This window comes from Nicotiana tabacum, chromosome 19 (assembly GCF_000715075.1).
Source record: "Nicotiana tabacum cultivar K326 chromosome 19, ASM71507v2, whole genome shotgun sequence".
NCBI classification, from domain to species: domain Eukaryota; kingdom Viridiplantae; phylum Streptophyta; class Magnoliopsida; order Solanales; family Solanaceae; genus Nicotiana; species Nicotiana tabacum.
Window position 1 is genome coordinate 73,177,140 of NC_134098.1, and position 22,876 is coordinate 73,200,015.

The window sequence follows — 22,876 nt, forward strand, 5'->3', positions numbered from 1 at the left end:
TGAAGAAATTCTTTGGAAGCACTAAATGTTTACATCCCAGCTTTCATGATTTGTCAATGGCATTTGTTTCTTTCCTCACCCTGGCGCCTTACCCTGTGCAATGTTGTAGGATCACAACACAGACTACATTGTGGAATTCCCTGACTGGGACCCCTCAGGGAAGACGGGAACTGATATCTCGGGGACTGATAGTTCCAGTCAGAATCGGATGCAAAAACTTGCAGGGTTCCAGTTGAACAGACGGTTCCTTTTCTTTGAAAAGAGCTCCAGTCTACCAAAGCCTCACCTATGGTATTCTACAGAGGATGTCATCAAGGCATTAAAGCTATTCATTGATGCAGGAAAAGAACTTTCTGGAAGCCTCACGTATAGGTAAAGGCTGATTCTGACTTTCACAAGTGATGAAAAATGACTTTTAGTCCCTTTATTGCAGGCACCCTGTATTTATATCCAACTATTCATTCTAATTCTTAAAAAGAGGGGTAAGAAAACTAATATTTATAAGAAAATCTCTGCATCTGTATCACTAAAGTTGATCCAAATTTGTCAATTTGGTTGAAGCTTTAAAAATTTGCATGAAAGCTTTGTTACATATAAGAAGACACTACTATTGGATAGGTATAATCCTAAACACTAGACATGTTATATAGAACCCGTTTGGATTAGCTTAAAAAAAGTGGCTTTTTCAGCAAAAATAGCTTTTAACCTAAAAAGCAATAAGTTGGGATTGCCCAGCTTCTTGCTTTTGGCTTGTTTTAAGCAGTTTTTAACTTATTTTAAGCATTTTTTAACTTTGTCAAACACTTAAAAAAGCTAAAAAGAGCTTAAAAGCTGATTTGACCAGCTTAAAAGCCAATCCAAACACCTAGATAGTTTAGCAAAAGAGAAAAGCAACTTACCAAAAATAAGTGGTTCTTTTGTTCCCGCAATCTACGCCAGGATATTCTCAAGTTTAGTGATATCGAAATGAAACAAAATTAGAGTCACTTATATAGTTTTTAAAGCACCCTAAAAAGCTAAGTGTTGTACAATGGTGACATTGGTGTTCAAGGGAAACTGCAAATGTCAGTAGTGGCTTCTTGCAAGAGTAGCAGCTTCTATGCAAGAAGCCACTGCTCTTTTGCAAAGTCTTGGTGAAGTATCTTTCTAGACGTCCCTCCTCTTGTACGGAATTCATAACGTGTGACTGATGGCTTCAACAAACTATCAGAAACAAGCCGCCTGATGTTCTGCATCTGCTGGCTTTACCCTTTGCCAATCAGAGCTTCAACTCTGGTACTGTCCTCCTCCAGCACACTTAAAATGATCCAATAGTGTTGGTTTTGTAAAAGATGGGGCAGCAAGAATATTAAAAATATTGATTGAAATTGTCTCTCTTTTTTATTAAACATAGAGGGCTTTAAATAGCCAACTTGAGAGCATAATATGCAGAAAAATCTGCATAACAAGAATTCAAAAAATCTGAAATATCTCAATTCTCAACAAACCTAAAAAATCTAACAGAAATTTAAATTCAAAAAAGTAGATTCATTCTAAAACTAAGCTAACTTATTATACTAAAAAATTGCAACAGTAACTGAAGCAAATCTTCAACACTCCTCCTTTGCTTCAGTTGCTCTAAAATAATTGCTCCTCCTCAATTACTGCTTCTGCTGTTTGTGCTTGAGGATTGTGTTGAGCGTCTTTGAACTTGCACACTTTTGTAACATGGTCTGTTTGTTTACAAATACCACATATTGCATCATGTCTCCACCAACAAAATTTTTCTAGGTGTGTTTTCTTTTTGCAGTATTTGCAAAGAGGATAATTGACCTTTTCTTTTTTGCTTTGTGCATAAAAAGCACCTTCAGTAACTATTTCTTGTCTAAATGTTCTTCTTTGTTCTTGTGCTTGAAGAACACTTATTAATTCTGCAATAGAGATGGTAGAGAGATCTTTAGACTCTTCTAAAGAGAAAATTTTGGACTCGAATCTCTTTGGAACCGTCACAAGAATTTTTTCAACTATTCTGTCATCTTTAAAATCCTCGCCAAGCAATCGGATTCTATTAACAATAGAAGAAATCCTATCAGAATACTTAGTGATAGTCTCGTCTTCTTGCATCCTAAAGATTCAAAATCCCTTTTTCAAATTCAAATTATGCATTTGTCTAACTCGATCACTTCCTTGGTACTCCTTTTTTTAGCTTTTCCCAAGCTTCTTTTGTTGTCTCACATTCAATAATTTTAGAAAAAATTGAATCTGCAACTAAATTTTGAACACAATTTTTTTTTGATAATGGTAACAATTTTTATAAAAGAGTAAAATATTTACAAGAGATTGTGTGAGCCACATTCAGACCCCAAAAGATCTGAGACTGCGTAGCCTATTCTGTTCGATTACATTTCTTCTTGCAAATCTAGTAAAGAATGTACATCCTCCCTATAGCTCTCTTTGCACCAAAAACGAAATAACAAAAAACAATTTAGCTTAATTTTCTGGTAAGAGCTACGCCTATCTTCAAAAATTCTGGCATTCCTTTTCTTCCATATGACCCACCAGATGCAAGCAGGAACTACCTTCCACCATTTCTTCTGTTTAATATTTGCACCTCCATTGTTCCAGCCACTTAGAAGAGATGCAGTGTTATTGGGCATTGTCCATGAGATTCCAGCCAAATTAAGATAGAAATGCCAAAGTTGAGTAGTTACTGGACAGTGTATAAAGAGATGGGAAACTGACTCCCCATCTTTGCCACAAAGACTACACCTAGCTTGTAGCTGAATTCCTCTCCTAATAAGATTATCCTGAGTTAGAACAGCTCCCCTTGCTACTAACCATGTGGAGCATAAGACTTTTGTAGGCGCCCTGACCCTCCAAATTTGTTTCCATGGCCATCCTTGAGTAGGATTAGAAGTAATGTTGATGAAATGATAAACAGACTTCACTGAAAAGGCTCCTGATTTGTGACCCTTCCACATTAAAATATCTTCCCTTTCTGTGAGACCTTGGAAGGCTTCTAAGGTCTCCCAGAATTCTGCCACACTTTGCAACTCCCAGTCATTTAAGTTCCTTCTGAAAACAATATTCCACCCATATGTGGATTTTGCTTCTGCTACTGAAATTCTTGGGTTCGCAGCAATGTTATATAAGTCTGGAAACTGATCATTCAGAGGAGTGTACCCAAACCATGTGTTACACCAGAAGAGAACACTTCTCCCATTTCCAACCTTGATACTAGAATGATCAGCAATGAACCTCCATTGTCCCCTAATTGTTTTCCATACACCGACTCCATATGGGGATGATACTGGTTTGGTGCGCCAAGGTCCTCCATGACCATACTTCTCTTGTATCACCCTTCTCCATAAAGCTGTTTCCTCCAAATTATACCTCCATAACCATTTTGCAAGGAGACTGTTGTTCTGTGCCTTTAGGTTTCTGATACCTAAACCACCTACCTGCTTAGAACACAAAAGAGTATCTCATTTGACTAAGTGAATAGCCATTTTCTCATTATTTCCTTGCCAGATAAAATTTCTTCTTAGGGAATCAATCTTTTTCCTCTTGGTATTGAGAATAAGGACATCACATAGGAAGGCAGTGCATCTAAGACACTATTCACCAGATTTACCCTGCCTCCGAGTGACAAGTATTGACTCTTCCATGTTGAAAGTCTTTTTTCACTCCTTTCAATCACCCCTTGCCAGATTTCTTGCGACTTTTTTTTGGATCCCAAAGGAAGGCCTAGATATTTAGTAGGTAGATTCTGTATTCCACATTCCAAGATATTAGCCAAATTCTGTATGTTTGGAACTTCATTTACCTGATATAGCTTACTTTTTCCCCAGTTAACATGTAAGCTTGCAACAGCTTCAAAGGTTGTTAATATCAGTCTGAGATGAAGCATATCTTCTGGTTGAGTTCCCATGAAAATGATAGTCGTCTGCATACAGGAGATGTGAAATGTCTAGGCTGCAATTTTGTATGTTAGACACCTTGAACCCCTTGATCCAGCCATTTGACTTTGCAGTGTTGATCATCTCATTCAGCCCTTCCATTGCCATCAAAAACAAATAGGGGGATAAAGGATCCCCTTGCCTTAACCTCCTTTCTGAAGAGAAAAAACCTTGGGGTGAGCCATTAATCAAGATAGAGAATTTTACAGTGCTAAGACAGAAACGGATCCAGTTAATCCACTTAGTTCCAAAGCCCATATCAGACATTAACCTCAGGAGGAACTTCCAGTTGACATGGTCGTAGGCCTTCTCTATATCCAGCTTGCACAGAACACCTGGGATTTTGCTTTTGAGTCTAGAGTCAACCACCTCATTAGCAATAAGAGAAGCATCCATGATTTGTCTTCCTTTTATGAAAGTCATTTGATGACCTCCAATGAGCTTGTTAATTACAGTCTTCAGCCTCTCAGTTAAGACTTTGGCTATAATCTTGTAAACACTTCCAATCAAGCTAATTGGCCTAAAATCTTTAAGTTCTCTGGCCTCATTCTTCTTTGGGATAAGAGCCACATAGGATGCATTTAAACTCTTCTCAAAGTATTCATTAGAGTGAATTCTTCAGGGTCAACATGACATCTTCCTTGACTGTTGGCCCGCATTTCTGGAAAAAACCCATGGTGAAGCCATCAGGTCCCGGTGCTTTATCTGAAGCACAGGACTTGAGGCATTCCACCACTTCTTGTTCTTCAAACTCTCTTTGTAACCATAAACGTTCCTCCTCTGTTAGAAAGGTCCCCCTATCAAGATTGTAATTTGGCCTCCATATTTTAGGTTTAGCGTACAACTTCTGATAGAAGTTTATGATTTCCTTCTTGATTTCTTCAGAGTTTGTGGTCGTTTGCCCTTGCACCTCCAGCTTATTAATGTGATTATATCTCCTATGTGCATTAGCCATTTTGTGGAAGAACTTCGTATTCTTGTCCCCTTGTTTTAGCCATAAGGATCTGGACCTTTGCCTCCATGCTGTCTCTTCATGCTTGGCTAACTCCTGAATTTCTAACATGAGGGCCTTTTCCAGTAATTCTGCTTCTGTGAGCCTTCTGTTTTCTTGAATCTGATCAAAGACTGAGATGTTACTGAGAACTGTCTTCTTCCTTTTCTCTAGACTGCCATACTCCTCCTTATTCCACCCTTTTAGCTTGGTTTTGAGGAGCTTTAATTTGGTGGCTAGCACAAAATCTGGCCTACCAACAATCACAAATGAATTCCACCAAGTCTGCACTTTTGAGGGAAACTCTTCAACATCTAATCACCAATTTTCAAATTTAAAATAAGATTTGCTGAGTTCTCATTCCCCACCTTTCAAAGAGATTGGTGTATGATCAGATATTACTTTTAGGAAAAGGCTCTGTCTGATAAAACTAAATTCCTCATCTCACTCCATATAGAAGAGAAATCTGTCTATTCTAGAAGCACATTTAGAGTTGTCACCTTGGTTCCAGGTGAATTGGCCCCCCCATAAGTGGAGGATCAATCAATTCCAGTTCTTCCACGGTTTCTGAAAAATCTGCCATCGCTGTACTGTATGAGTTTCTATTTTTCCTTTCATTTGCAAATCTAGTGGTGTTGAAATCACCACATACCACCCAATTTCTATTACATAATCCTTTCATAGCACCCAACTCTAACCAAAGATCTTTTCTTTCCACTCTCTTGCATGGAGCATAATTAAGATGCCTCCCCTTGTCCCTTCTGCTTCTAGCTGTATATGATCAATCCACCTACTGCTACCCAGTTGTTTTGCAATACCATCATAGTCCCCCTCAATCTTCGTTTCTTGCAGACAGTAAATGTTTGCCCTCCACTCTTTGAAAGCTGCCCCAATTAAGACCCCTTACATTCCAGGAAATTATGTGTATTTTCATCAGCTTTTAATAAGTAGTTGCCTCCCTTTGTTCCTTGGGATTCCATCTTTGTACTTCACTCCAACCTTCAGATTCTTTCTCTCATAAACTCCTTTTAATTTTGGTGAAACCACTGTGCTTTTGTTTTTTGATCGCATCATTGTTTTCATCTCCTTTTTCCTACTGTCTATCTTCAAAAATAGGGCCATAGCTTCCCATTCGCATCCTTCAAAGCTAACACCGTATGTTTTGGCTTTGTATTTTTTGGTTTTCTTTTCGGAATGATTTTTAATTTTGATAAGGGTAGGATTTGCAGGGAGTAGTTGTAATGGTCTATCTTCCATTACAACTTCCCATAGATCATAGGCTTCAAGATATAATTTCATTTTCACTGACCAAATCTGATAGTTTTCACCAGTGAAAGTTTGGGGGCATTCAAAGAGAGATTGTTGCTTACCATGTTTGAAAATGGGTTTAAAAATAGATATTGGTTAAAAATGATTTGAAAATGGTTCTTTGGAAGAACTCAGAGATCCCGTAAAACCAATGGGGCTCTTGATACCACTGTTGGTTTTGTAAAAGATGGGGCAGCAAGATTATTAAAATTATTGATTGAAATTGTCTCTCTTTTTTAACAAACATAGAGGGCTTTAAATAGCCAACTTGAGAGCATAATATGCAGAAAAATCTGCATAACAAGAATTACCTAAAAAATCTAACAGAAATTTAAATTCAAAACATTAGATTCATCCTAAAACTAAGCTAACTTATTATGCCAAAAAATTGCAACAGTAACTGAAGCAAATCTTCAACAAATAGTCTGAATAACAGGTCTATGTGATTTTTAAAAGAAAGCATCTGTTCTGTTTAGTGGATTTCTTTTAACAGTTGCAAATTGATTTTAGCAGCTTCCTTTTATGCTCAGAATTTTCTGAGTGAAACCCGCGATTGGATAATATCTTCATTGTTCTCCGTTCTTTTTAAGAATCACAAAAACAATTTTAGCTAAATTCCAGTTATTGGTTAAGTGACATTTTTGAGGAGCCACTATCCCAGATGATACTGTATGTTAGCAATATTTTATAGATGCATTCCATAATTATATCGAAAACAGTTCAATTTCAAAAAAAATTGATTGCAATTTTTTTGTAAAGACAACTTCATTTCCACAGAATCCACTTTCCGCAAGTATAATAAAACACTAACTTCTCCTTAATAGTCGTCTCTAAACAAATGTGACATCTAAGCTGGGAGGAAGGAGTAGAACATTTTAATAAGTAATTATTAACTGTGAAGTACTGTTTCCATTGAACTTACAACCCGTGAAGAAATGAAAAACGGAAAGTCAGGGATATGTATATATGCTATTTCAAGCAGTGGGTAATACAAGTCAAATTCGAAAACCTATTTTTCAAGACCATTTGATACATTTGTGGGCTTCCCACTGTCTTTCACATCATAGGGCATGCACTTTCTGATTAGTCGGAATTGCTGCCAATGTTCCAATTTATATGACATTTTTTATTGGAAATGGAGCTTGAGAAAATAAGAGATTGCTGACATACAAGCTAAATATATATTATGTAAAAAAAGCACCCTTATATTCTAGTTGTCTTCAATATGCCATGTCAATTTCATGAGAGCATGTTATTTAGACAAAATGAGAATGTTAATAATAAAGAGTTCTCACATATAAGTACCGAAAGGTGTTGTATAACAGTCGGTGAAGTGGGTGAAAATCATGGGAGAGCAAAGTTCAAATCTCAAAGAGACATAAAACATTAGGTGATTTCTTCTCATCTGCCTAATCCTTGGCGGGTAGAGTTATCTGGTGCTTGTGTTGGGGAGATAGTAGGTACCTAGTGGAATAGTTGAGTTGTGTGCAAACTGGCCCAGACACTATTATCAATTTAAAAAAGGAGTTTCCAGATATAGAAAGTTGTTAATCTTCTTGGAACTAACAAAAAGAAAGATTGTGATATAAAATGGAATAGAGAGAGTAATTGTTATAACTCATAGAGAAACTTAAAATTCCTTAACAAAGAGAAAGGCATTGGGAGAATACTACTTATGTATTTGGCTTCAACAGATATGATTTGGTGGATTTAAGCAGACAGTCACTTTCCAAGCTTGCAAACCAGGTCTACTTGGATGCAATATCTGCTTTCCGCCGTGAGGATTCTAAAGCATTGAGTCTGCATAGTCAGAAATTCCTTCAACTCATCAAGGACATTGACAGGCTTCTAGCAGCTGATGACAATTTTCTACTTGGAACGTGGCTGGAGAGTGCCAAAAATTTGGCTATGAATTCTGATGAGAAGAAGCAGGTCAGAACAGCTAAATGAAGATTCTTTTTTTATTTTTATGAAGAGCTAAATGAAGATTCTTGTATCTTCTATCAACTTGAGTAACTTGATTTAACAGGAAAAGAAGAATGAGAGTGAAATTTGTTAAGTTGAAATAACTTAGCTGGTAGTGTCTTAGCATGTCTCTTGCCTTTGTAGAATAATAGAAAAACAGACGATGAAAAGAACCAGACAAGTGAATGTAGCTTCTCCTCCATTTGCTGGTCGTAGACTTTGTATGTAATCTAATTCTTCATGACTGTCTACTGATCCTTCAGTTTTTATTTTTAGTACGAGTGGAATGCAAGGACACAAGTAACTATGTGGTTCGACAACACAAAGTACAATCAGAGTCAACTTCATGATTATGGTAAGTTTTTTCTCCATCAGATTATTCGTATTCTTTGTATTTACTTTATATCGTAAAAATTGTTAAGAAATTTGATATTTTACTTGTCTTCACTCAGCAAACAAGTTTTGGAGTGGCTTATTGGAAGCATACTATCTTCCACGAGCATCAATGTATTTCAAGCTCCTTTCTAAAAGCTTGGAAGAAAAAATGGACTTCAAGTTGGAGGAATGGAGAAAAGAGTGGATAGCATATTCAAATAAGTGGCAAGAAAGTACAGAGCTTTACCCTGTGAAGGCTCAAGGAGACGCCCTTGCTATTTCTACTGCTCTATTTGAGAAGTATTTCAGTTGAGATGAGATTATCCATTTCCATAATCAAACATGAACAAAAATGGAAATCCCCGTCATTTGTATAATTGTTGTACACCTTATTACCGGGAAACTTTACATAACTGTTACAATTTAAAAGAAATATAACAAATTCGTAGCATGAAATCCAATATTACAGTTGTGGCAGAAAAATATTTATATTTGTAGCACACAATTCCATTAAAATAAGAATATTAATTATTAATCTCTAAACATAAGAAATTTGAATGGAAAGTCAATAATTCTTTGTATAAAATTCATGCCTTTTTTTCTCTTTATCTATTAGCTTTCCTTCTTTTTCTTCATCTTCTTAATTTTATTTTCTGCTATATTTTCTAAATTTGTTCCATTCGTTTTCTTTTTAATTATCTTTCTTAATTTTTTCTCTTCCTTCTTTCTTCCTTTCTTAACATAAAGATTTTACTTCGATAATAATATACATTAATATATACAAAACGTATATAAAAAATATATATATTGAATTAACACATAAAATATATAAAAAATATACATAAAAAATAAATCTTCAATTAAGATGACACTTAGACATGTGAAATATACATAAGAAAAATATATCTTAAATTTAATTAAGATGGCATATAAATATACAAAAAACATATATATAAAAAATACATCCTGAATTAAAATGGCACTTGACATATAAAATATATTTGAAATATACATTAAAAATACATCTTAAAATAAGATGGCACTTCACAAATAAATATACAAAAATTATATACATAAAAATACATTTTGAATTAAAGTGATACTTGATATACAAAGTATAAAAGGCGTATAAATCAATATATCTTGAATTTATATAGCATTCACATATGCATCAGATTTTAAAAAATGGAGTGAAGAAATGTTGGGCTTAATTTTTGTAATATGCTAATAATGAAAAAAAAAAGTGCTCTTTATATAATAAACAGTAAATGATGCTATTTTTTTAAATAATAATTAAAAAAGAATAAAGTGTGTAAAAAACTCTAATGGTAATGGGTACTACTTCCTGTTTCCATCAAAATGTGAACAACTTTCCCTATTAGGAAGTTGGCGAGTACTTTATAACTCCACTAGAGATAATTTACCCAAGGCGTTTAATCCTAGCCGAGGCTCCTCAGAAGTAGCAATATCAGCTAATACCCACAACCCACAGAAGATAAAAAGTCCAGAATAAAAAATCAATCAAATAAGGGCGTATTTCAATTGTCAATGTGTATACAGGTGGATAACAAACAGAGGAATGACCAATGATTATAAGAATACACACTTGAAAAACTGATAGAGATCCATCTTTGAAGAAGAAAAAAGAACTATAAACTCCACCTTTTTCTTTTTCCTCCAAGTTGGGAATGAGTAGTTGGAAGACTAACTCTATTTTACATGATGTTGTCTTCTAAAATATCAGTATCTTCACACTAACATGAGATCCTAAACCAATTCCATCAGCAAAGGATCACCAGCTGCCATGAGTCTTATCAACTTTATAAAATCAGATTCAGTGGAAACAACCAATGGGTGCACAGCTGGTACTTGAGCTGAATAAAGATTTAACAAATTGGTCGACGATGCTCCTGTCTTATAAACCATTTTATTCAGCAAGGTGTCAAAGTTCTGAGGTAAATCCATGGCCATGAAGAACATGGGTACAGCAATTTTGTGGTGTATATCAAGATCACCAACTAAGTCTACAAGATCAACAAAGTCCTGAACGAAACGTTGAGGAACATAGAACACCTCAGAGCCGCACAAGGCGATGGTCTGATCAGTTGGGCCATTCTCCTTGTAATTGACTTGTAGGTGAACTGGCATTGTGCTTACTACTTTCTTCACCATCTCTGCTTGCTTAACAAACCATGAGGAGTCCTTTCCGTTGATCATGTTTCGAGATGTAGGCATCTGATTCAATTGATTGAGGGATGAATATTTGTTTTTAGGATAATTATTTTTCATGATGCAAAGGTCATATATGTTACCTTATTGGCGATCCACAACTTAGATTTGTCGGCTTGCAAAAGGTTCCAGTAGTTCAAAATTGTATTGTCCTGTAGGAAGAGAAATCCTTCTGTGCTATTAAATCTTTCGAATATCCTTGGAAGATACCTGAGAATGGATTTGAGTGTCAGCAACAAATGTACAAATCGGCTCCTTTCACATGGAACCAATCAACCTTTACAAAAGTAACAAACAAATTCAAAGTACTAATTGTATTAAACACGTCTTATTATGAATTACAGAAAATGGCCATACAGTAGTATGAAATGCACAAATCAACATGAACCATTTACCCCCAAAAAGGGAATGTGTTGATACTACTTACTAGAATATTTTGCAGAAGGACCAGTTTCATACGAAGGTGTCGCTAGATTACCATAAATAGGACTTAACATATTCTTCATTAAGGAATACTACCTATAACTGTTAGCCAGCTCATACAACCCCTGGGCTCCCATCCCAGCCGTTTTTAATAAATGCGCAAACCTCTGTAACTCTGTTTCCCACCCTAAGCACATTGCTACTCGAGATTCAATATAAAAACAATCTACGTAGAGTTACAGATCAGAGGCAACCAATAATGTTACATGGAAATTCAGCCTGCCCATTTCCACAAGATGAATGTCGTAAAAATACAGATGTTAGGTTTTGGTTGTATGGTATACAAAATTGGACAAGTAGAAATGATCACACTAAACAAATGATACAAGTAGCACACTTAAAGGATAAAATGATAAGGAAAACCGAAGATTGTTTGGCCATATCGTACATTTCCAAATACACGGTACCATATTATGACGATTGAAGGTGCCAATGGAGGAAGGTTGTCTCAAAAGACCAACAATATCTCGGAATCAATGCATACCTAGTGGACGAAAAAACCTAATGGAAGCAAAGGATCCATATAAGCGATACCAACTAGGACGGATTAAAGCTTCTAGTTGTTATACTTATGTTAAGCCTGGTATTTATCAGAAGTCTAAAAGCTCTTTCTAGACTGAGAGACTATATATGAATGCAGGGATCACATGTGCAAGATCACATGAATACCGACAGTGTTATCAAAGGCGAAAAACGCAAAAAAACTCTAAGATCCGTTGGGGCTTTAAGCGCAAAGCGCAAATAAAGCGTAGGCTTTTTTAATGAAAAAAGGCGCAAAGGGAGAAAAAATGCAAATATGTATGTGTCGTCCAAGACTAATAATTATAAGCATGAATAAAAAATATATGGAAAACGAAATTGGGAAAAAATCACGATAAAGTAAAATATCAATTGTTTAGCGTCTCCTCTTCAATATTACACTCATTGGCAAGGAAAAGTATGCCTTAGAGTCTTGATGACGACACTAAAGTGCCCACTAAGTGACGCGAAGCGTTAAACATATTTTGGGCCTCGCTTTAGGGCGTAAGCACGTTATAAGCGCACCTTTGACAACACTGGTTTTAGATAACCCCTGCTATGTCTTAAGAAAATTACCTCGTATAGGGATGAAATGGTTGCAAATAGAGAAAAAAAGTGTACAGACGATTCATATACCCGACCAACTTAATGGGTTAGACATAGTTGATTGATTAGTTTGAAAGCTGGAGGGAGAAAAACAATTTCATTAAGGAAACATGTCAAGTTTACTTGGAAAAGATAAAGTAGGCCATTTTTTCCTGGAAGGGAGTGTGTTTTCGGTGATATCAAAATGTAAGTATCGAAGAATTAGCTGGACATACAAAATATGATGCAAACTGATGGGAAGAAATACTTTGTGTTATGAATGTGTAAATAGAAAATAATGATGTCGTTAACTTACTTGTATGCTTGATCCAATTGTCCTTGCTCAACAGCAAGATCTGCATCAGCTTGTGTTGACAGTATAACCACAGTTTTGAAGATCCTGCCATATAACAATCTCCATTCTAATGCGGTTTGTTGCACGGGCCCAGTAACAAACATAATTAGCACAACATTGCCAAAATTCTTCCTCCACCTTATCAAGTTCCCAATTTCGTAATTTACTGTACCTGATTCCTCAGCACCAAGATGTACAGAAGGTAGTTTTCGGGGGACAAACTCCTTTTTATCTCCACGTTTGACAGCTGCCTTTTGCAGATCTAACTGTACTGCCATCAGTCTTGGCTGCTGATACCCAACAGCGGCCAAGTCTTGCAACCATGCAGCTGTAAATTTGACATCATTCTCGCTCCAAAACCCTTCTAGTGCCATTGAATGGCTCAATTCTAAGATTTTCTCAAACGACCTTTGTTTTTCAGATTTCCAAGAAACTAAAAATCTGATTAAGCGACCCACATTTACATGCAAATCTTTTTCGTCTGAAAATGGATATGCTTCAACATTGTCATCCCTATGTAGAGTAGGAGGATACACCACAACAAAGCCGCCAATCTCCCATAACAACCTTTGTGCCCAATAACCTCTTAAGACATCAGAAGCCATGGTGCTGACTGACACTGGGAGCATCAACGACCAAAACGCATTATAGTGAAACAATGTGTTGAATGAATTGATTGGCACCATTAGACCTTGAGGCAATGCCACTTTCGGGGCATGTTCATCAAATATAATATCAAATGCTTCTGACCCAGTCTTTCTTGTAGAATAAAAAACTGAATCAACATCAGGTAGCCCATTTGATATTCCTTGTTGTATGTATTGCCTTCCTCCCGACACTTCAGTATAGAACTCTTCATGATTTACAAAACCAACACTTTCCAGTGGCAATCCTCTAGGCCAAACTGACCTTTGCCCAAAATGTATATAAGGATTGACAACAGTCTTATTCTCAATCTCAAGACTGTACTGCAAAATCGTTTGCTTCTTAACAGTGGCGTCATCCAACTCCAAATCAAAATGTTTCCCCAGATCCCCACCAATCACTTCCCCGCGATCATCAGCATCAAATATTCTCTTTGCACCATGTTGGATTGCAAAAAGATACCCGACGCTCTTCCTCACATACGAATCATAAGGAAGGAAATCCACCACTCTAAACCCCAAACTCGCTTGTTGCTCCAGAGAAAGAAAAATTGCACCTTTCAAGCTCCAATCTTTCGGGGTTCTTGAATTGCCTATTGCAAGAACTTGCCAACCCTTTAACCTAACAAGACTTTGGAGTGAACTGGAGGGGTAATTTGATACAGCTACAACAATCCATTGCTCTGAGCGAAACGACGAAAACGGAGAGGACTTATCTAAAATTGGCTTTACTGAATCAAGATCAAGTTTTGGTAACTCTGGTTTTTTAATTTGGCTTTGGTGAGAATTCTGGAAGCATAGGAGTGAGGAGGGTACACTGGAAGTACGAAAATAAAAAAGGGCTGCCACACTAAGAGTCAATAGTGAAATAACAATGAGTTTAACAGAGTTCTCAGATACCCATGTGGAAAAGTCAAGATTTTTAGTCTCAGAATAATGTGCAGCTTTGTGTTTCAAGAAATGGGGTTTTGAGGGTTTAGGAGATGAATGATCTTGATTAACCATAATTGAATCAATATTACAAAATCTAAACTAATTTCTGAAATGGGTATTAGCTTTAAAACTCATTGATGCAACACCCTCTTCTTCAAATCAAATAAGAAGAAAATTTACAAGATTTACACAGATTACTACTTTCAACTTGAACTGATGTAAATGCTATACTTTATATGGATAAAATTAAAAAGTATATTCTGATCTGAGACTGTGAGTCTCACCTTTGGCAGTAGAAGGGGCTCTTGAACTTGAATCACAGCTTCACTCAATCAGTCAACAGGGAATTCGTACAGAAACACACACTGAGTCTCTCTTTAATCGCCGACAGTTTTGTTTGTTAACGTTTCATATTCAGAATTCAATGCTACACGCGCTTGAAAAGGCCCGTGAGATTCACAGCCTTGGTTTGTTTTCTTGTTGTTAGCTCGTATCAATCATTGGCGAATTTATACAATATTGCAACATACTATAAGAATTAAAATTTTATTATAAAATGAAAATGATATTAAAAGTAGAGATAATTTGTTTATGTATAAAAGTAGGTCTCCAAATACTCATTTTATAATAGAATAAACCAAACTATCGAAGGGTGCAGAAAATATTTTCCTTTTAAGTTAGTGAATGTAATTAAGGAACAATTTAAATGAAACATGAGATAGGTGTTTTTAGTTGGAGTGGTAAATAACAATTTAGCATAGTACTTAAATTATGAACCTTCCACAAATTCTAAGTGATTCAAGGTCGAATATATAATTTGAACAGTCTCAGCAGTCTTGATTGGGTGAAGAAATTGACCAAGCTGTTTAAATACTAAACAAATTAATCTCACCTACTCTGCGTAATTGAGAAAATCACCTAATTGTAAGACAACTTCTTTTGAAGTAACGAGATAAGCGAGTTCTAGGTAGTTATGGCGATTATAAAATTTTGTGAAGGATTCATTTAATACATGATATCGCTTGATGGAAATAGAGTCTCTAACTTAAGAAATTTAAAAATAAAACAATAATTTTCAAGAAAAGAACCTCTATTTGAATTTTAGGTGACTATGTGATTCATTATACTAAATGGATGATCTTGCTATTTCTTAATATGCTTGTTGTTTGATCCAAAATTTAGATTCGGGTTCAACCAATTAGGTTTAAATAAAGTAAAGTCAATCTTAGCTAATATTAATATCCAAAAGACAGGATAACCGATTTTGTAGTAGATAATGTGTATATTTGACCGAATAGCAATAAATGTGGACAACTCTAACAATATTCAACGGCCCAAAAGGTGAAAGATAACATTAAATAATAATAAACAGCAATGAATGATATTTAAGTAAATAAGAACATGCGAGTCACCTGAAAAGGGATGAGATTTGTGGATATTCCTTCTGACAGTGATGAATGATTGATGAGCTTTCGAATATTCAAGTAGTTCTTGGATCAAGTGGAAAAGTTATGCAAGAATCTTAGTAAAAAGGTATGTAACGACCCAACCGGTCGTTTCGACTTTTAGAAACCTGTTCCCTAAAATAAAACTCCCCAAACATGCTTTTATTAATTTATGACTCGCGGGGATGGTTGGTTGGGGATTTGGAAGTGTTTGGGTTGAAATCGGAACACTTGGTTCCTTAAGTTAACTTTAAATGGATAAGTTTGACTTCGGTTAACATTTTAAGAAAACAACATCGGAATCGGGATTTGACGGTTCCAATAGGTTCTTATGATGAATTCGGACTTGGGCGTATGTTCGAATCGGGTTTTGGATAACCCGAGAGCATTTTGGCGCTTAATAGTGAAAATTAACTATTTGAAGGTTTAAAATTCTTTAAATTTGGTTTGGAGTAGGATTTTGAGTAATTGAAATCCGTTTGGAATTTCGAGTTTGGGAATAGTTCTGTATATTGATTTAAGACTTGCACGCAAATTCTCGTGTTATTTCGAATAGTTTAAGTATATTTCGGCGCATTGGAAGTAAATTGAAGAACTTAAAATTCTTAAGTTTGAATCAATTTGGTTTAGGGTATAATTCTTAGATTTGATATTGTTTTACGCGTTACGAGAGTTCTAGCGAGTCCGTTTTATGATTTCAAACCTGTTGGTATGTTCGGACGGGGCCCCGGGGGTCCTGAGTGTTAACCGGACGAGGCTCAGACCAATTTTGGGAAATTGAGCAAGGACTGAAGCTCCCAGCTACTGTTATAATCGCACATGCGCTTGGACAGCCGCAGGTGCGAGCTCGCAGGTGCGAACAAGAGAAACCTGCCCAGCCATCGCAGATGCGAAGCATTTGGCGCACCTGCGAACGCACAGGTGCGATGGCCTTGTGCGCAGAAGCGGAATAATGTGCAGGTGCGAAGGGATGGGCGCATCTGCGCTTGCGCAGAAGCGAGCATTTCTTCCGCAGGTGTGGAACCAGGAAAAGAAGGAAAATGCGCACCTGCGAGAAATTTCCGCAGGTGCGAAAGCCGCATGTGCAGTACTCCTTCCGCAGGTGCGAAAAACCTGTATGGGCAGAACCTTAAAACGGACGAAAACTCAGTCCATTTCTTTCTATTTTTCATCCATTGTTGGGTGATTTCAGAGCTCTTTGTGAGGAGTTTCAACTATCAACTTGGAGATAAGTTAATTCTACACCCTTTGAGTTAAATACATAGATTATAAGTAGATTATAACTAGTAAATCTTAGAAATCAAAGAGTTAGATGAAAAACCTAGATTTTTATAAAAATGAGATTTTGACCACGAAAATAGTTATGGAATTGGGTAGAAATTGTATATTCAAGTTCTTGAGATTATGAGTAACGTTTTCATCCGAAAATTTTCAGAATCCGAGCACGTGGGCCCGGGGTGAATTTTAGGAATTTTACCATTTTGGATAGGGTAATTTATTTAATAGATGAATTTTGAATTTATTGAGCGTATATTAATTATTATATATAACTTTTGGATAGTTTCGGATTTTTCGGCATCGAATCGAGAATTTTACATGACGCGATAATTGGAAATTGGAGTTTGAGACGAGGTAAGTCTCTTGTCTAATCTTGTGAGGGGAAAATTACCTCATAGGGATTAAATTGAATAATTGTTGCGAATTGTGGGGGCTACGTACGCACGAGGTGACGAGAGTCCGTGCGTAGCTACTATTAATGCTAAAGTCCGGGTAGTTTAGGACTCAAAACATGAATTACTTGTGTAAATTGTATTCCTTGATTAATTAATATTAATTGATATATATGAATATATTGTGAATTGTTAGATAAAGATATTAAAGGATGAAAATCTCATATGCTTGATTTTATGTTTAAATTAATTAATTATTAAAAGAAATTGTTCTTCCTCCTGAATTTATCTTATAATGAATATACTCTCTTTCCGGAGGTACATAAGAAAATGTCCTCCTTTCTTGTGGAGCGGGCCGAACGCCTCGGCAGGATAGATGCATCTATGGATCGCGTCGCACGTCCCTCGGCAGTGTACACGACACTCTGGATCGGGTCGTATGTCCTCGGCAGAAATCGTGCTTAATAATAATAATTGCACGATACTTTAATAATTTATTTCAGCTTGCGAAGCTAATTGATAAATTGGAAAATCCTTGGAATTTAATGAATTATTATTCTTGCTTGTTAAGGAATTAATTGTTATTCCTGTAAATGAGATTTAATTGATAAATTAAAAAGTTATTGAAATTAAATTGCAGCTTGTAAAGCTATTTGATAAATTGGAAGTTTTATTGAAATTGCATGATTTAAATAAATAAATTGGAAAATTGTTGCATTTAAAGGATTTTTATTATTTCTGCTAATTGAATAAAATTATTGTTAACTCTGTGAGCATGCTGATTTGAATAATTATAATTTATTCTAATTATTATTATTGACCCATAGTGAGTGTCAAAGTCGGCTATCTCGTCTCTACCACTTCGAGATTAGGCTTGATACTTACTGGGTACACGTTATTTTCGTACTCATACTGTACTTGCTGCACGTTTTATTGTGCAGGTACATATATGTATAGCGGCCTTGTGGGCGCAGAGGTGTGGTTAATAATTATGGGGACATAGGTGAGTTGGATTATATATTACAATCCGCAGCTAACAGAGTCTCCTTCAGAGTTATTATATTTTCCTGTCTAATTTGTATTCTGGAGAGATGTTGTATTTTATTTTTAATTCCCTAGTAAATGCTCATGCACTTGTGATACCGGGTTTTGGAAATGGTTGTGAATTGTTTAGAAATTAGTTGCTAAAAATATTTATCATTTACTCTATGAGTTTTATCTTTACAAGTTCATTGAAGAAACTTTTATTTCAAAAATACTAAAATGGGTAATTAAGTTAATTGATTATGGTTGGCTTGCCTGACAGTGGTGTCCGGTGCCATTATGGCCTTTAATTAGATTTTGGGTCGTGACAACATGGTATTAGAGCATTAGGTTCACGTAGGTCTCACGAGTCATGAGCGAGTCTAGTAGAGTCTTGCGGATCGGTATGGAGATGTGTGTGCTTATCTTCGAGAGGCTACAGGGTTGTTAGGAATACTTTCCTTTTTGATTCCTCATCGTGCGATTCGATTCCTTTGAGGCTTGTGCCTACATTTCCTTCCTATTCAATCTTATGCGACGTGAAGTGCTTGTTATAAATTGGGGGATCGAGGAAATTTTTAATGGTACTATAGATGTAGTACAGGATGATTCTCCCTGTGTAATTAATTGGGCTATTGCCGTCGCCTTGCGAAAGGCCGCTCTATCGTTTCAGTTCAGTATCAACAGTACCTAAGGTTCTGAGATTTGGCATTGATTGTTATGACGATTCATGCGTTGTTATCGCATAGTGTTTATGTAATGGTAGAATGCCTATCTATGTGTCAGGGCAGTAAACGACTTGAAAGATGGTTTTTCTCAGTGCATAATTCATAGGTTCCATGTTTTAATTCCAGCAGAGAAAAGGCAACCGAACTATGAATATTCGGGTTTGAGGTTGATGAAGTAACGAAGCTTGATATTTTCGAGTGTGGTAGAATTCTCAATTTTGATATGGTGTCATCGCCTTGTAAAATGCGTTAAAGTTCACCGGTGTTATGGTTTTCTTCAACTCGCCTTCACGACGGGATGTTAGGAATTTGTATAGGGGAAACAATCGTTAGAGGTCGTGGTGTGCAGTGATTCAGGATCGAAGCAGCGTTTTTAGTGTTGATGTCTCAAGAAGGATGATCGTCAGAAAGGTTTAAAGCTGGTAACGAGCTATTGGTTCAAGTGCTATAGAGACGGATTTTGAGTTAAAACAACAACTGGGCAGCGAAGGATGAGGAAGGACATATAGTAGGTGCCCTGGGGTGGTTAGGCTCTGAAAAGGCCAAGTGTAAGAAAATAGAAGCAGAGTAGTTGCTTAAAGGAGATGGTTGACCAAAGTGGGGGAGTGCCAAGGTAGCACATGGGTTACGTGGTAGGATGATTACACGTCTTGAGGAACGTTTGGAGTGATTTGGGATGTAGAATGGATAATGACTAGGTCTACGGACTTAAGTTGTAATATTAGCTGCTATATTGAGGAAGATTGGATACAACAGGAGGGAGTTGCTTGATATGAAGAAGGATACAACATGACTTTGGATTGGAAGGTATTGTCGCACCTCTAGTTGACGTCCATGAGGAGTGAACGGACTTGTGCAGCTAGTGAATGAGCTCGGACTCAGGATGATCTATTGATTTCGTAGTAATTGCACTCAGTGCAGCGACATTGGAATATATCAGCATGTAATTTTCACAAGTGGGCTATCTCCTGTGAGCAGGTTAGCGGTCGTGTGGTGTTGACGAAGCTTCTGTGAAGAATTCTACTGGCTACCCGGTAAGAGATTTAATATGTAAATGTGGCTAGTAGTTCGGAGTATTTATTAAAGGTTAATAGAAGGATTTTGAGAAAAATTTGGCGAGTTGCGTGTGCAGGATCATGTTAACAATAAAGAAAGAATCTCGATGGATTCCCAAAAAAAAAATTGTAATTGTAGCTTCAAGCTAAGTGGGAGAGCCCCACCGTCTATGATTGGATTGCGTAGTATCAACTTGTGCGGTTTCTGGTTATCGGTGTATTGGTGGGTCATTGCAACTAAAGGAAAGAAAACATCAATGGTAATTTGAGCAAAGTATTTAGGGAATGTGTGCCATATTTGGCCTTATTAATTCATATTTAATTTTTTTTTGGAAGACTCAGAGTTTATGCTTCGTGTATATATAATGCACAGGAAAGTGAAATAGTCGGATGTTTCCTTGATAAAGTGTCCATGAGCTAGCAGGGCCTTGGAATTGATCATGTTTGGGAACAAGTCAGAGCAAGTGACTCTCAATAATGGTCCTAGTGGATTCAAAAATTTAAAGTGTGGTGTCTAAGGATCTCGAGTCTATAGTATGGTTGAGTATCGAGCTTTTGCAACAAATTATGAAATGGGGCTTGGAGTACTCTGCGTTATCTTCAGGTTGTGGTGTAGCAATAGAGAAACGGAAGAAAATAACTTCGGATTCATAAAATAAGTATCAGAATGGGTATACCAATTGAAGATGTGAAAGTGCGCACAAGGAGGGATATGAGATGATTAGTGAGTTTTGAAATAGCGTGGTCTCGTGAAATAAGGTCACTCGGGATGAGTACGGATTTGAGTTCATGATGTAATGAATGGAGCTATTATTATTTCTAAGGCAAGTTGAGAATAAATTGAGAAAAGACGGGTCGACTAACAATGGTTGAATCGGCATGATGGTGGCAATGATCAGTTCCTTCAGCACATTGAACTATGCATGTGATTTCTGACGGTACGTGCGAGGCTTGACGGCCACCGTAATTGATTTTATTTGGAGAAATTTAAGTATTATGACATGTTATGTGTAGAGGGATCCCAGAAGAGTTATAGTGGTTTAGACCACTACTTGAGGCAGGTATTTTCTACGGATATGGGAATTCAGTCACGTGTTGCAATGATTCTCTTGAAATGAGTTAAGAAGATGGTTTCTATATGATGAAGTGTTTACCCTATTAGTGGTTCGGGAGTTATGATGAAATTCTTGTACTCCTGCGCATTGGTGTGGTTAAGGGTACTAAGTAGCATAGGATTCGAAAGTTGAGGATTTAAGATTTCGGTCCGGTGTTGACAAGGATGTCATGAGCTCGGATGAGCAGGAAAGGGATTTAGATGTTTAAAGTAAGATGGTATTGTTTTTGGCATCATCTAAAGTCGATGTCAGGCGTAAGAGACCTTGTGTATTAATTTGTGGATTCTTGATATACTTTACATCATTAGTGTAACTGGTAGCATGGATGTGCAGACTTGTTACCTGGTGCGGAAGGTCGTGGGAGTGTGTTTCATGGAAAGATTGTGTAAGAGTGATATGTAGTCACTTGATTGAGTAAAGATTGAAACCAAGTATGAAGATTGTGGTAATATCGCTGATTCGAGAATTTATGCATAGAGGGCGCTCGGTTCATTTGGCTGTGGACTGTGGAAGTTTGTTCCCATTATGATGGCTATTCTTGTGTGTTATGGGAAAAAGGTTTATTATGGATCCTTGAAAGGTTATTAGCCTAGTACAGTGCGATCAGAATCAACTTGAGGTCTGTGGATAGATTTAAATATGAATACGGGCTCTATATCAGGCCGGATGTGTTCATTTCAGCATAAAAGCTCCCTATGGAGGAGTATTCGGACGTTGGATGTCGTTTCGTCGTTGGTTATTTCATGTAATACTATATTGTGTCGTGTGAGTTATGAAGCGACTTGATAAAATTCTTATGTGTTGAGGTTCCGCATAGCGATAGTGTTATGTGAGCAGGATGGCTCTCGAGATTCAGATCATATATCGCACCTTAGTTGTGCTTAAGTTTTGTAGCGTATGGCGTTGTCGGTCCTTCCAAAGATGGTATTATGCACTTAGCGTGCTTGTGTCCGATGTTCGTATATTTTGTAAGTAATGAGCATCCTAGCTCGGTAAGTATTTTTTTTATATAGATTCTTTTTTGCGGATCGGGTTGCACGCTGCAACAGTGTGATGTTGAGTACAGTTCCCTATATTCTTTTTTGTGTGTTTTTGTGTCCCATTTTTCTGAGGAAGGTTCATGACACCTTTTCAGTTGTTTAATTAGTCACGTGGGTTGAGTAATCCTTTCCATAGTCTGTTTTCCTTATGTATCGCAATCGAGTCCGTAGCTTATTAGCTCATTGTGGCGTTATATGAGACTTTTTGTCATGTCTGAGGTGACTTATTGCCTGAGCAGCTTATACTAAGTAAGACGAGGTTATTGGATCCGGGATCAGTATCATCGGATTATATGAAGTATAATAAATAGCAAATACCATTATTTGGTCCATAATATGGCAACGGTTCTTGCCAGAAGGAGAAACTCAATAATTTGTTGACTCAGCAGTTGGTTATGAATTTCTATACATTTCTTCCATCGTGGAAGCAGTTCAAGAGCTGGAACAGGACATATATATATCATGAGGTGTGTTG

General features: G+C 36.7%; 2 protein-coding genes across 5 annotated transcripts in view; one reads left to right on the forward strand and one right to left on the reverse strand.

The window, feature by feature from the left end:
- The window catches only part of LOC107811032 (alpha-N-acetylglucosaminidase), a 36,811-nt gene extending 27,751 nt beyond the window's left edge, over positions 1-9,060 (forward strand). For all 4 annotated transcript variants that reach the window (XM_075238002.1, XM_075238003.1, XM_075238005.1 and 1 more), the window contains exons 16-19: positions 110-372; positions 7,932-8,169; positions 8,479-8,557; positions 8,655-9,060. In XM_075238002.1, coding sequence (XP_075094103.1) covers positions 110-372; positions 7,932-8,169; positions 8,479-8,557; positions 8,655-8,890 — 816 coding nt within the window. In that variant the 3' untranslated portion in view covers positions 8,891-9,060. The remainder of the gene's footprint in view (positions 1-109; positions 373-7,931; positions 8,170-8,478; positions 8,558-8,654) is intronic.
- Positions 9,061-10,084: 1,024 nt separating this feature from the next.
- On the reverse strand, positions 10,085-14,809 carry LOC107831937 (putative glycosyltransferase STELLO1). The gene is made up of 3 exons (XM_016659733.2): positions 12,710-14,809; positions 10,890-11,016; positions 10,085-10,812 (listed from the first exon to the last, which is right to left on the reverse strand). The coding sequence occupies exons 1-3, from the start codon at positions 14,395-14,397 to the stop codon at positions 10,345-10,347; spliced, it is 2,283 nt and encodes a 760-aa protein (XP_016515219.1). The 5' UTR covers positions 14,398-14,809; the 3' UTR covers positions 10,085-10,344.
- Between the last annotated feature and the right edge of the window lie 8,067 nt (positions 14,810-22,876).

Bases quoted from the DNA above. Each gene is read 5' to 3' on its own strand.
- LOC107831937 (XM_016659733.2), bottom strand. From the start codon at position 14,397: ATGGTTAATCAAGATCATTCATCTCCTAAACCCTCAAAACCCCATTTC. The intron at 11,017-12,709 runs GTAAGTTAACGA...ATCCATTCTCAG, and splicing joins CAATTGGATCAAGCATACAA to GTATCTTCCAAGGATATTCG. The intron at 10,813-10,889 runs GTAACATATATG...CAATTGAATCAG, and splicing joins AGTTGTGGATCGCCAATAAG to ATGCCTACATCTCGAAACAT.